Here is a 14,255-nt window from a genome sequence, read left to right as displayed (position 1 = left end):
TCTCTCATTTGAGACTGCTGGAAAGAGGTTATTTACACACCTCTTTAAAAAAGGCGTATAAACAAGCTCTATCTAACACTAGCAATTAACTTTTGTATAATAAAAAAAGTAAGGGAAGACACTATTCCAATTAGGAGCATCAATATATTTTCGAATCAACAAGTACAAAAAATTATTCAAAAGTACTGGCATTTTCTTACAATGGATCCTGTCATAGGTAAATCTGTCCCAGAAAATCCACTATTTACATTTATTTTCAATTAGAGATTGCGTTGCACATAGTGAATACAAAGGAGAGTTGCGAGGTGATCCCTACAAATACAAACATACTTTTTTTGTGTGGATCTTGTAAATATTGTAAATTATATGTGCACGGACAAAAAGATCAAATTACTTAATGGTCACATATTTTATCCCAAACACTATGCCATCTGTAGACCCTTTGGTGTAGTATATCTTCTACTCTGTGACTGCGGTTGCCATTATGTTGACAAGAATAACTGGAGTTTTGGTAGCACGCTTACAGACATATCAAAAGCATGCAAAGTTGTAACCTTGATCTACCTCTTGGCCGACATGTTACGGCCATAAATGAAAGCAAATTCCCTTAAATTAGATGTCTAATTTTAGATCGTATCTATCCAAGTAATAGATGAGGGGACTGGAATAACAGTCTCCTGCAAATGGAATTGAAATGGATCTGCAGATTAAGAGCTAACCAACCTCCAGGACTGAACAACATTGTCAATTTTAAACCTTTTCTAGAAGGCTTTGTCTCTGGAGGGATGGAAAAATAATCCGTAGACCCTGTTTGGGTTGATAATGTTGGGCTTGCCAACACCTAAAAGCTCTGTTGTTTTATGAGATAATATAAAAAACTTTCTTTACTTATTTTTAATCTTGTTTTTTGTAGTCTACTAGTGATGTACTATTGAAGGAGATTGATATTTTGGGTGCTCCAACCTTGTTAGTGGGTTTGTTTGTGTTACTATTTATGTATGCCACATGTAATTTCTTGTGTTTTTGTTTACATATGCGTCTGTTCTTTCCCCCCTGCCAATTCCATCTGAGCCTGTGGGTGGTGCTGTTTTCTTCTTCCTACTTTGGGTTAAGACCTCTTCCAGAGAAAGGGGAGTGTGATAGGTGGGTGTGGCGGACACCCGGGGTTGTTGTTCTCTGGTGACAATGGTGGAGGGGTGGCAAATCTTCCCTGAGTTATCCATCTCCCTGACCCTCCTACCCACTTGTCTTAGCTGATGGGTGGACATTGGTGTGTGGTGGTGGGGTTTGGATGCGTGATGTCACTCCGCAATGCAACCGTGCTGATGGCAGTGCGGGGTGTTATCGTGCACCCAGACTCAAGCGGCCTAGTCTCAGATTCCAATTTTCACGCCCACCCATAAACCCAAGTGTTTGTAATCTGGGCGGGTTTTGAATGCGGTGTGTGTGAACTTTGCTAATTATCTTCCCGGATAGTGACCCTGTTATCATCACTTAGTACTCTACATAAGATGTGAAAGTAAGCTGTATTGTTTGGAGCCTAAATACCTTGGGGCTTTGAAAGTATTATTTTTTAGTTACTGTTTACTGCCTTTCATGCAGCCCATATTAAACTAGATTACATGGAGTGTATTGGACAGGTAACTATATATGTTAGGAAACAATTTTCTATGCTCATACTCTGTGATAGCCCTGACTGCCTTTTCTTTAGGTCAAGAGTAGGCTATATTATTAAGACTGTCTTTTAAATGTTTGGTGTATTCAGTGTAGATTGTCTCATTACACCATGGATATGTATTTATATTTTTAGGCAATACTAAACATCTTTTTTTTAATTTCTTGAATATACTGAAGTCATATACCATATTTTTCGCTCCATAAGACGCACCTGACCATAAGACGCACCTAGGTTTAGAGGCGGAAAACTAGAAAAAAAATATTCTGAACCAATGGACTGCAGACATAGTACAGGAAATGACCAGAGACTGCAGACATGGCACAGTAGTACAGGAGATGACCAGAGACTGCAGACATAGTACAGTAGTACAGGAGATGACCAGAGACTGCAGACACACTACAGGAGATGACCAGAGACTGCGGACACACTACAGGAGATGACCAGAGACTGCGGACACACTACAGGAGATGACCAGAGACTGCGGACACACTACAGGAGATGACCAGAGACTGCGGGCACAGTATAGGAGATGACCAGAGACTGCGGACACAGTACAGGGGATGACCAGAGACTGCGGACACAGTACAGGGGATGACCAGAGACTGCGGTCACAGTACAGGAGATGACCAGAGACTGCGGACACAGTACAGGGGATGACCAGAGACTGCGGACACAGTACAGGGGATGACCAGAGACTGCGGACACAGTACAGGGGATGACCAGAGACTGCGGACACAGTACAGGGGATGACCAGAGACTGCGGACATACTACATCATATAAAGTCCCAACAGGGCCCCTCTACCCAGAATATAAAATGATCTGACACCATACATCAAGGAAAAGGACTACAGCTCCCAGCATCTGTCATTTTTAACTTACAGAAGGCAGGCTATAGAAGGCAGGGGGCGCACTGAGCTCCAAGGACAGGCCACACCAGCAGACAGGACTGAACTGCAGAGCAGGGAGCGCACTATGGACACATGCCGGGAGCGGGGAGGAGCTGTAAGGACAGGCCACACCTGCAGACCAGACCGGTGTAGAGGTAAGATCTGTCCCCCCTACATCGGACTGCAGAGCAGGGAGCACACTATGGAAACATGCCAGGAAAGGGGAGGAGCTGTAAGGACAGGCCACACCTGCAGACCGGACCAGACTGCAGAGCAGGGAGCGCAGTACATAGGCATGCCAGGAGCGGGGAGGAGCTCTGAGGACAGGCCATGCCTGCAGGGCGGGTTTGACTGCAGAGCAAGCTGGCTGGGGACTGCCTGCTATGAAGAGCTGCGGGGACAGCCTGCTGAGAAAGGGGATAAGGTAGGGTGAACTTCGGTGACAGGCTGCAGTGGGATGGGACAGCTGCTGGCCCTAACACGGCGGTGGTGACAGGTGGAGGACTGGTCAATATTCACTCCATAAGACATTTTTCTTTGTATTTTTTGGTGCAACTCTTATGGTATTTTTGATACAAATATACCATATATACTTAGTATACGTCTGTTCTACTTATTTCTTTGTAGGACTGGCATCTGTGCCCCCAGTGACCAGTGCATGCCCCTCTCTCCCTCGTGGGCAAATTTTTAGGGGGGTTCGGGTCCTCCAGGGCTGATGGGCAGGGTGGTGACATGCATATGTTTTTAATGTCTGCGGCTTTCATGTTTATGTCCAATGCTGTCTAACTGTAAGTAATAGACAAATTATGGTATGTACACTGATATAAATTGGAATTTTTTCACACATGCTGTATGATGCCTATTCAGTTATATTATAGAGATGTGGTACCTGCCAGGGTTGGGCTCCTGCTACTTAACGAGCAGATCTTTTCTCTCAGTACTCAAAAGCTGCTCAGCTGTCGGTTAATTACCAGCCACTTGCTGTCTCCACAGTGACTCACCTTGGATACCATTACCTGCCTCATTAGTCCAGCCTAAAGCCAACCCTTTTTGCTATTTTTTCAGCTTAGCCCATTTCCTCCTTGCTCTTGCATAGTCTATGATCTCCAGTGTGTTCCTGCCTACATCTCGGTCTGGCTGACTTCTCTTCTGATTCCTGTTCCTGATATTTGGCTCCTGACTACGCTGACTTCTGGTTTCCTGACTCTGGCTCGTCTGATAACCTGCTCTGGCATCCAAACCCTGGCTTCTGTTTTACTACGTTCTATATTATATTTGCTATTTCATTCAAGGTCTGATGTTTACTGCACTTTTTGTCTCTGCCTGGTTCATGGTTCCTGACAATACCCTTGACACCCTTGAAAAAATAATTGCATTTCTCTGAAACGAATGGAGACACGTTATTTGGTCTGTTATCTTGACAGCTCTGTACTTTTGTGACTTCATGTATTGTAAACCGTAGCTATGGTTTTAACTGATTTGATTTTGTATCTAATAAAATATTCATGTCTTTTAATAATGTTGTATTTGTGCCTTAAAAGTCCCATCAGGGAAATATATCTATTCTACATACTAGGGACGTGGAACTTTACAGCATCAATGCAGAGCTGGGATCGAAGTCCAATGTGGCTTGTAGCAGGAGCAGAAGAAAGGAAGGAAAGAGGCCATGTATGTATGTAGCAATCCACTCAGCAGAATGACATTTGCATTTAGTCCCACAGCATTAACCCCTTTCATACCAAGCCAACAGAAAAAGCGGAATACAAAATAAAAATTACGGAGCTCTGAGTGGCTGGCCTGAATGACCCTCCGAGACAGAATGCCCAGGCAATGCTAACAGATCTGAAAATAAAAAAACTCTGCAGCTAACCTAGACAAAACCAGTATTGAAAGTGCTCAAGCAGTAATCAGTGCAAGGGGTTGACTTTCAAGCTCATGCCATGATGTCTGTTCCAGCGGGGTCTGGTTACTGTAAAACCAAAATTTGAGACTGAGGACACCTGTGCTGGCTAGCTGTGAGAAGGCAGAGACCTGCTGCAGCTACACAAAGATGAATCTTGATGTAAAAGAACAAAGTAGGCTAAGACTTAAATCAGTGAAGCTGAGAAAAGGTGTCCATTCTCAGAGGACACTAGCATAAAATGAAGTCATGCTGGTTGAAGGAGGGGTTATCCCAGGGATGGTCTACAGTTTTTTTTGTTTACCAGTGTCCATTCCTCCTGTAGGCAGCAGTATAAGCCAAAGCTTTGTCTTCCTGTGTCCCTCAATAGATGAGAAATAAAACTAGTTGTAATTGTCACTTGTGGTTTGTATAGTGTACTTAAGAGTTTATGTTAATATCTTTTGTTCACTTTTAGGCACTAAAATACAAACTGGCAGTGCTTCCTGCTGCAGGTGCTCTCATTGGTGGTATAGTTGGAGGTCCAATTGGCTTGCTGGCAGGATTTAAAGTAGCAGGTGTTGCAGCTGCAGTTGGCGGTGGATTTCTAGGCTTCACAGGTGGAAAAATGTTACAAAGAAAAAAAGAGAACCTTGAAAAGGAAGAAGCTTGCAATACAAAAGATTCTGCCAAGGAAGAAGAAAAATCCTCCTGAAGGACTTGTTTCAGTGATTTTCAAGGATGCCTTTTATTGGTAGATTAAAATTGCTAAACTTTGAGGCCATTTGAAGCTCATATTCAAGTACAACCAAAGTAATTTGTGCAGCAAAGAAAAATTAGAGTTGTTACAGTAACCAATTTCTAGTTTCTTCTCAGTGTAGTTTCTTAAATTAAAGTGATTGAGAGGTTAGTGTAGACTGCACACATCCCTGATTTTCTGTGGTTGCAGATGTCTTAAAGCAGTGCTAAAGCTGAAAACAAGATTTAATATATTGCAGCTTATCAACTCTTAAATGTGGTAGCTGCATTAGTTTTAATTTTTTCACACCATCGTTACCTTTTCATTTTCACCTGGTGATCCTGCCAGTAACTCTCAGTGTGTCTTCACTCTGGATGGAGGAGCAACAGAGACACCCTTGGACAGCAACATTGTCAATCTGGGGAGGGTACAGTGTTCGATACACCAATAGATTACCTTGGCCAACAAATTGAAGCCGAACTCCTGCTTAGACTTTTTAAATAGTTACAGCAACAAGTTTTCAATTTTTGGGAGATTTTATATTCATGAATAAAAGTTGACCATTGTGAGGTGTGATTTACAGTGCCTTGAAAAAGTATTCATACCTCTTGAAATTTTCCACATTCTGTCATGTTACAACCAAAAACTTAAATGTATTTTGTTGGGATTTTATGTGATAGACCAACACAAAGTAGCACATAAATATGAAGTGGAAGGAAAATGACAAATGCTTTTCAAAGTTTTTTTTGGAAATATCTGAAAAGTGTGGCGTGTATTTGTCTTCAGCCCCCTGAATCAACACTTTTATAGAACCACCTTTTGCTGCAATTACAGCTGCAAGTCTTTTTTGGGGATGTCTCTACCAGCTTTGCACATCTAGTCAGTGAAATTTTTGCCCATTCTTCTTTGCAAAATAGCTGAAGCTCTGTCAGATTGGATGGAGAGCATCTGTGAACAGCAATTTTCAAGTCTTGCCCCAGATTCTCAATTGTATTTAGGTCTGGACTTTGACTTGGCCATTCTAACACATGAATATGCTTTGATCTAAACCAGGGGTCTCCAAACTATGGCCCTCCAACTGTTGAAGTACTACAAGTCCCATCATGTGTCTGCCTCTGGAAGTGTTGCCTGTCAGAGTCTTGCAAGGCCTCATGAGACTTACAGTTCCTCAACACTTGGAGGGCCAAAGTTTGGAGAATCCTGATCTAAACCATTCCATTGTAGCTCTGGGTGTATGTGTAGACTTGTCCTGCAAGAGCAGAAAAGGGCCAATACTGGAGCTAGCACCTTGTAGAACATGTTGGAAAGATGGCTATATGTGGGTAAGCACCCTTTTAGTTCCACTCATGGCAAAACTTTCCCTTAATACAGAGAGAAAATTACAGGTCTTGTTGATTCCATCAGCAATTTTTGGCCATGATAGTAAGCATATTGCGTCTTGAGGTACAAGATGGGATGTATGCCTCCCCTGTGGGTTTTGGAATGGTCTACAGTTTGGAGTAAAGTCCTTAAAATATTCAGCAGGGACTGGGGTAATGACCCCTTTGTCAAACAGTCAAGAAGAGCACATGATGGAGATCAGCTAGGTGCTGAGTAGACACTGGAAGTTTGGAGGCGAGAACACAAGGAGGAAGAAAACAAAACACTAGCTTAATCCCTTCACCCCTAAGGGTAAAACAAATCTTAAGGTCCAAGCACAATTTTGCAACTTTGACATATGTTAGTAAAACCGTACATATCATCACAACTATTTTGTATATCCAGGTGAATTATACCTTGTTTGTTTCAGAACAAATTGGGCTTTCATTTGGTGGTAAATGGTAATGGATATCTCCTGATTTTTTTTTTTATTATCAAAGGAAAACTAGCCCAAAATAGTAAAAAAAAAAATTTAAATATAGCTGTATTTCTTGTTACTACCATAACCTACCACCAAAGAACAATCCCAAATAAATTTTCCAGCTCTTGACCATCGCAGCAATACCATATATGTGAATTTATACCCACAGTACAGACCAGAAACAATAGTGCGCATTTTGTTTCGTGTTTTTGTTTTTTTTTTGTACCTAAAACACGCTGACACTAACTGACGCTGATACCAATGTAAAGAAAAAAAAAAAATCCTGATCCTTGAACCTGACCTTTTAACTTTTGACACTGACCCAAACACTAACCCTGGCACTCAACTAGATTAAACCTTGATCTAGGTATTTTTTTCTTTATTTTTTTTTCTTTTATTTTTGTAAATATTTATTTGTCTTTTTTTTTAACAGTTTTTTTTTTCTCTATGCAAAGAGATGCAATGTATCTCTTTCCTCCATTCAGAGAGAAAAGAAAAACAAGGGGGGGCAGGCTGTACAGTGACTGATCACTGTGATAGCCAATCAGAGGCTATTACAACGTTCATGTGACCCGGAATCTAGAGTCCCGGGTCCCAATCGTTAGAACACTTGAAAAAGTATTCATACCTCTTGAAATTTTCCACATTTTGTCATGTTACAACCAAAAACGTAAATGTATTATTGGGATTCTATGTGGCCACAAAGTGGCATATAATTGTCAAGTGGAAGGAAAATGATAAATGATTTCCAATTTTTTTTTACAAATGCATATGTGAAAAGCGTGGTGTGCATTTGTATTCAGTCCCCCCAGTCAATACTTTGTAGAACCACCTTTTGCTGCAATTACAGCTGCAAGTCTTTTTGGGTATGTCTCTACCAGCTTTGCACTAGAGAGTGAAATTTTTGCCCATTCTTCTTTGCAATATAGCTCAAGCTCTGTCAGATTGGATGGAGAGTGTCTGTGAACAGCAACTTTCAAATCCTGCCACAGATTCTCAATTGGATTTAGGTCTGGACTTTGACTGGGCTATTCTAACACTATGCTTTGATCTAAACCATTCCATTATAATCTGGCTGTATGTTAAGGGTCGTTGTCCTGCTCCACCCCGGTCTCAAGTCTTTACAAATGCATATGTGGAAAGTGTGGCGTGCATTTGTATTCAGCCCGAGTCAATAGTTTGTAGAACCACCTTTCACTGCAATTACACCTGCAAGTCTTTTTGGGTATGTTTCTACCAGCTTTGCACATCCATTGAGTGAAATTTTTGCCCATTCTTTTTTGCAAAATGGCTCAAGTTCTGTCAGATTGGAAGGCGAGCATCCTGTGAATGGTAATTTACAAGTCTTGCCACATATTCTTAATTGAATTCAGGTCTGGACTGGGCCATTCTAACACATGAATTTGCTTTGATCTAAACCATTCCATTATAATCTGGCTGTATGTTTAGGGTCATTGTCCTGCTGGAATTTGAACCTCCGCCTCAGTCCCAAGTCTTTTGCACACTCTTAACAGGTTTTCTTCTAAGGTTGCCCTGTATTTGGCTCCATCCATCTTTCCATCAACTCTGACCAGCTTTCCTGTTCCTGCTGAAGAAAAGCATCCCCACAACCTGATGCTGCCACCACCATGTTTCACAGTGGGGATGGTGTGTTCAGGGTGATGTGAAGTGTTAGTTTTCTGCCACTCATAGCATTTTGCTTTTAGGCCAAAAAGTTCACTTTTGGTCTCATCTGACAAGAGCACCACATGTTTGCTGTGTCCCACACATGGCTTCTTGCAAACTGCAAACTAGACTTCTTTTGGATTTCTTTCAACAATGGCTTTCTTTTTGCCACTTTTCTATAAAGGCCAGATTTTTGGAGTGCACGACTAATAGTTGTCCTGTGGACAGATTCTCTCACCTGAGCTGTGGATCTCTGCAGCTCCTCCAGAGTTACCATGGGTCTCTTGGCTGCTTGTCTGAGATGTTCAAAGCTTGGGATATTCTTTTTATAACCTAACCCTGCTTGATGCGGTTTGTTCACTAATGTTCTCTAACATACCTCTGAGGGCTTCACAAAACAGCTGTATTTATACTAACATTAAATTACACATAGGTGGACACTATTTACTAATTAGGTGACCTCTGAAGGCAATTGGTTCCACTAGATTTTAGTTAGGGGTATCAGAATAAAGGGGGCTGAATACAAATGCATGCCACACTTTTCAGATATTTATTTGCAAAAAATTTTGAAAACCATTTATCATTTTCCTTCCCCTTAACAATTATGTGCCACTTTGTGTTGGTCTATCACATAAAATCACAATAAAATACATTTACGTTTTTGGTTGTAACATGACAAAATGTGGAAAATTTTGGAAAATTGGAAAAATGTGGAAAAATGTCATACGTATAACTGCCACTTTTGCTGGTAACTCTGGCCTGTTAAAGGAAGTTGAAAAATAACAGACTTACTGGCAGTATTACAAGCTGAAAATAAAAGGGGAAAAAAAAACAAAAAATGCAGCCCCCACAACTTTTATAGCGATGGAATTTATACCCAATCTTTCCTGGGTCTTTTCTCTCATGGAGTATGATTTGCAGAATTCTATACTGAATTTATCACTATTGTGAATATTTTAAACAGCTAACAACACACTGGCAATTTAAAAAGTATTGACCTTGAGGCGGAGTTTAGAAATAAGGTATTTACTTTTAATTTTGGTTCTGTACTATTTTTTTTTATTATGTTTAATATTTTCTGTGTACAAAATGTAAAATTTTGTAAATATATATTTAAAGTGTTGTGTCATATAAATGTAAAATAAATTATTGTTCTCAATCAACGTTTGTTCCAAACTGACAAGTAACCTGTGTGTCAAGCAGTAAACAAGCTGCCCTTGTGGGTACCTGGTTGCATTCCAACATTGCATTTAAAGTATTAAAACCAGAAAATCAACATAACGGACAGACAACTAGCATTTTTCAAGGTAGGTTGAGTATAGGGTCAATATTTGGTCGTAAAATGTGTGTAATCCCCAAAATGGGGTCGAGGATACAGAAAATTGAAGAATTTGAGGTTATATTGCTGCCTACAGGAAGATTTGGGCACTACCAACAAAAAACAGTGACTAGCCCAGTATAACACTCCTACTCTCAGCATGTCTCAGTTTGGTGGAAAAGCAGTACCAAAAGCATAATCATAGACACAAAGGAGCGGGTCCAGTGTCCCTCGAAGAACACCAAGAAATATATTTTACAGTAAGTACAAAATTCCCATTTTTCTTTTTCATTCATTAACCTCTTGCCGACCGCGCATAGCCGAATGACGGCTTCACTGCGGCCGGCCAGTTCTGAGTGGACGTCATATGACGTCCTCCCAGAACGCGCTCTCCTGCGCGCCCCAGGGGGCGCGCACCCGGCGATCTCCGTGATCGCTGTGTCCTACGGACACAGCTGATCACGTGATGTGGTGAAAGGCCAATCCCACCGGCCTTTTACCACGTGATCAGCGGTGTCCAATGACACGCTGATCACAGGGAAATGCAAGTGCCGGTTCTCGGCTGCACTTTCCTCACACTGTCAGATCGTGAGGAAAGTACTGCCGAGAACCGGCAGTTGTCAGAGCGGGGATCGGCACCGATCATCAGGGCACTAATGATCAGTGCCCTGATGATCGGTGCCCAGCAGTGACAACCGCAAGTTCCGCCCAGCAGTGCGCCCACTAGCCCCGCCCACCCGTTCCCAGCAGTGCCCCCACCTGTGCCCAGCAGTGCCCCCACCTGTGCCCAGCAGTGCCCCCACCTGTGCCCAGCAGTGCCCCCACCTGTGCCACTCTGCAGTGCCACCTACCTGTGCCCAGAAGTGCCACCTACATGTGCCCAGCAGTGCCACCCACCTGTGCCCACCCACCTGTGCCCACCAGTGCCACCCACCTGTGCCCACCAGTGCCACCCACCTGTGCCTGCCCACCAGTGCCACCCACCAGTGCAGCCCAGCAGTGCTGCCAGTCAGTGCCACCAGTCAGTGCCCAGGGGTTGTGCCAGTCAGTGCCCAGAAGTGATGCCAGTCAGGTGACACTGATGATGGGTACTGATAGACGGCACTATCAGTGCCGCCTATCAGTGCTGCATATCAGTGCCGCCTATCCGTGACCCCTAATTAGTGCTGTCTATCAGTGCCGCCTATCCGTGCCACCTCATTAGTACTGCCTATCAGTGCCGCCTATCAGTGCCCATCAGTGCCGCCTCATCAACGCAAATCAGTGAAGGAGAAAAAATACCTGTTTGAAAAATTTTATAAAAGATACAAATAAACTTTTTTTTTTTTTCAAATTTTTTGCACATTTTTAATTTATAGCGCAAAAAGTAAAGCGCCCAGTGGCGATTAAATACCACCAAAAGAAAGCTCTATTTGTGAGAAAAAAATGATCAAAATTTCATATGGGTACAATGTTGCATGACCGCGCAATTGTCAATCAAAGTGCGGCAGCGCTGAAAGCTGAAAATTGGCCTGGTAAGGAAGGGGGTATAAGTGCCTGGTAGGCAAGTGGTTAAGGGAACACAGGAATCTAGAGACTGTTGGGAAATGCAGAAGCAGTTCAATTGAGGGGTGGGCAACAAAACACCAACAGGAAAAGAAAAAAAAAACAACAGGACTACGTAAAAGGACCTTACGTTTGCAGCTGGCATCAGATGAAACCCAAACAGCCACCTAATAGAACTTGGAGAACGTATGTGAACAGAAGTCTAGGTAGCAGCCTTGCAAATATGGGAAACAGCCTTGTGCCAAAAAGGCCAAGAAACTCTAGTGAGCCTTGACAGGAAAAAGTGAAACCTGATACTTAAAACTAAGTTTTAATGATGGTCTGTCTTAGCCATTGAGAAGCGGTGAACGAAGAAGCTAGTTCCCCTTTATGGAGACCGTCAACAATGACAAAGGAAGAGTCAGTATCTTTAACCACTTCCAGTCTGGACACTTTCACCCCCTTCCTGTCCAGGGCAATTTTCAGCTTTCAGCGCTATCACACTTTGAATGACAATTGCGCGGTCATGCAACACTGTACCCAATTAATTTTTTAACATTTTTTTGAGACAGATAAAGCTTTATTTTGGTGGTATTTATTCACCGCTGGGATTTTTATTTTTTTTGCTATGTAAATGAAAATGTCCAAAAATTTTTTTAAAAAAGTGTTTTTCTTATAAAATTTTGCAAATAAATAATCTTTCATCATAAATCTTGACCAAAATTTATTTTGTTATATTTTTAGTAAAAAAAAAGTCAAATTAGTTTATAACCAAGAATTATAATTTTTAAACTTTTTTTACATTTTTAGTTTATTTTTTTAGATTATTTATGGGTTGTTTTTGTTTTTTTTTTTACATACTGTCACCCTAGCAGTACAGTGTCACCATGGTGACACTGTACTACTTGTGGGGGGTGATGAAGATTTTTTTTTTTTTTTTTTTTTTTACAGTGATTGCTTTTACACCCATATAGGATGTAAAAGCAATCATTTCTCTTTCTCTCTGTCTGCATTCTTGCAGCCATTGAGAAACACTGAGTGAGCTGTGATTGGTCACACCTTGTCACATGGTACAAGGCTGTTGTGAATAGCCTTGTACCATGTGACCTCTGTGATCATTCACAGATTTCACACGTAGTAAGCAATGATGTCACAAGTGACATCTTGCTTACTACTTTGCATGTGATCACTGATTGGCCTATCAGTTATCACATGATCGGGACCTCGTACAGAGGTCCCGTCCGACGATCGGTGTTTCACTGTGTCCGGAGGACACAGCGGGCACCGGATCGCGGTGCTGCGCGCTCCCAGGGAGCGCGCACAACTAGAAAAGGCGGGTGCCGTTTATGAACGGCAACCCGCCCCTGGAGTGCCACCGCCCTGCCGTTTATAAACAGCAGGCGGACGGCAAGAGGTTAATGAAGCAGTGGTTACAAGGTAGATGTACATACAACACAAACTAGATTCAGGCAATAGGGGGAGATCCCCTCCTGATGAACTGGAGAACAGAGGAACAGAAGAACAATTTAAAAATGCCCTGGTTGAGGTGAAAAGGCCTAAACCACCTTAGGCTCCTTTCACACGTGCATTCCATATGTCCATTTTTCATCCGTCTGTTGACAGATGAAAAATGGATAGCAATGCACCCCTATGGGCAAAAAGATGTAAATGGATGATTATCCATTTACATCCACATACGTCCACATCTGTTTTTTTTTTTTAATCGAGTCAAAGCCCTATTTTTGTTCCATTAAAAAAACATAATGATGTAAACAAACATCTGGCAGGTAGGCACCTGTCGGCGTCCTAACAACTAGTAACTCATATCTGTTAGCGAGATTCCTGCTGACAGCAGAAAGTAAACAAAAGAATAAAAAAAAGGCAGATTGAATGTAGCTGCGTGGTGGGGTGAATGAACTGCAGATGGAGGGGGGGGGGGTGCAAGAGGGAGAGGAGAGAAGCAGTGTATACAGTGAGGGGTCACTGTATACATTCAAGCTCCCTCACTTGCCAGCAGTGCCTGATTTTTTTTCCAGCTCTCATTTATAATGATTCCCCGAACCTTGTTGTATCCCTAATTTTTCTGTTTTTTTTAACTAATTTTTCCACCAGATTTTCATGGGAGAAATCGGCACACCAATTTTTTAGGCATGTATTTTTCACTGATTTAGAAGAAATTTCATTCAAAGGATGGTATATATCAGATATAGCATAGATACCATATCCTATCAACATATTCAAAATGGTTGACTTGAATGCATAGAACCTATCACCGCAAATACCAGGACCCTAATAACTAGATATTTGTAAATAGTAAAGCTAATGCTGTCTCAGGATATTAAATTCCAAAGAGACCATTTCAAATGACTTTAGGGAGTAGGAATTAGTATGGTACAGTTGGTGTGCTGTAATCAACCCGTTCTGCCTCCAGGTTTGAAAAGCTGCATAGTCTCTACTCTGTGGGAGTGATGGATTGTCCTGAATTGGCAGCAACTTGGATACATAAGGAGACATTCCTTGTTTTTTTCCTCAGCTCTCTCCAGGCTACTATTGTATCCCTATAAAGTAAGTTAGTCTTCACACTTGGAGGCAGGTTTCTCATTTTAGTGTGTAATAAAACAGAAAGATTCCATGGAGAGGCCTGTTCCATTTCTATATTTAAGTCATAATACCTTGACGACAATGTTAACCAGCCCAAAGCATGTCTCAATAGGCAATCTAAAT

General features: G+C 41.8%; 1 protein-coding gene across 2 annotated transcripts in view; it reads left to right on the top strand.

Annotated features, from left to right (window-relative positions):
* STX17 (syntaxin 17) overlaps positions 1-9,852 on the top strand; it is a 156,090-nt gene extending 146,238 nt beyond the window's left edge. The window contains exon 8 of one of the 2 annotated variants that reach the window (XM_089669458.1): positions 4,924-9,852. In XM_089669458.1, the coding sequence (XP_089525584.1) occupies positions 4,924-5,160 (237 nt within the window). In that variant the 3' untranslated portion in view covers positions 5,161-9,852. Of the gene's footprint in view, positions 1-3,631; positions 4,858-4,923 lie in introns of those variants that run through there. The other variant, XM_089669457.1, reaches the window with a different exon arrangement.
* The last annotated feature ends 4,403 nt before the right edge of the window (positions 9,853-14,255 follow it).

This window comes from Staurois parvus, unplaced genomic scaffold (genome assembly GCF_062004578.1).
Source record: "Staurois parvus isolate SC_StPar_1 unplaced genomic scaffold, SC_StPar_1.0 ptg000077l, whole genome shotgun sequence".
Classification (NCBI taxonomy): Eukaryota; Metazoa; Chordata; class Amphibia; order Anura; family Ranidae; genus Staurois; species Staurois parvus.
Note: the sequence above shows the minus strand (reverse complement) of the source record. Positions and strands in the feature narration are given on the sequence as shown.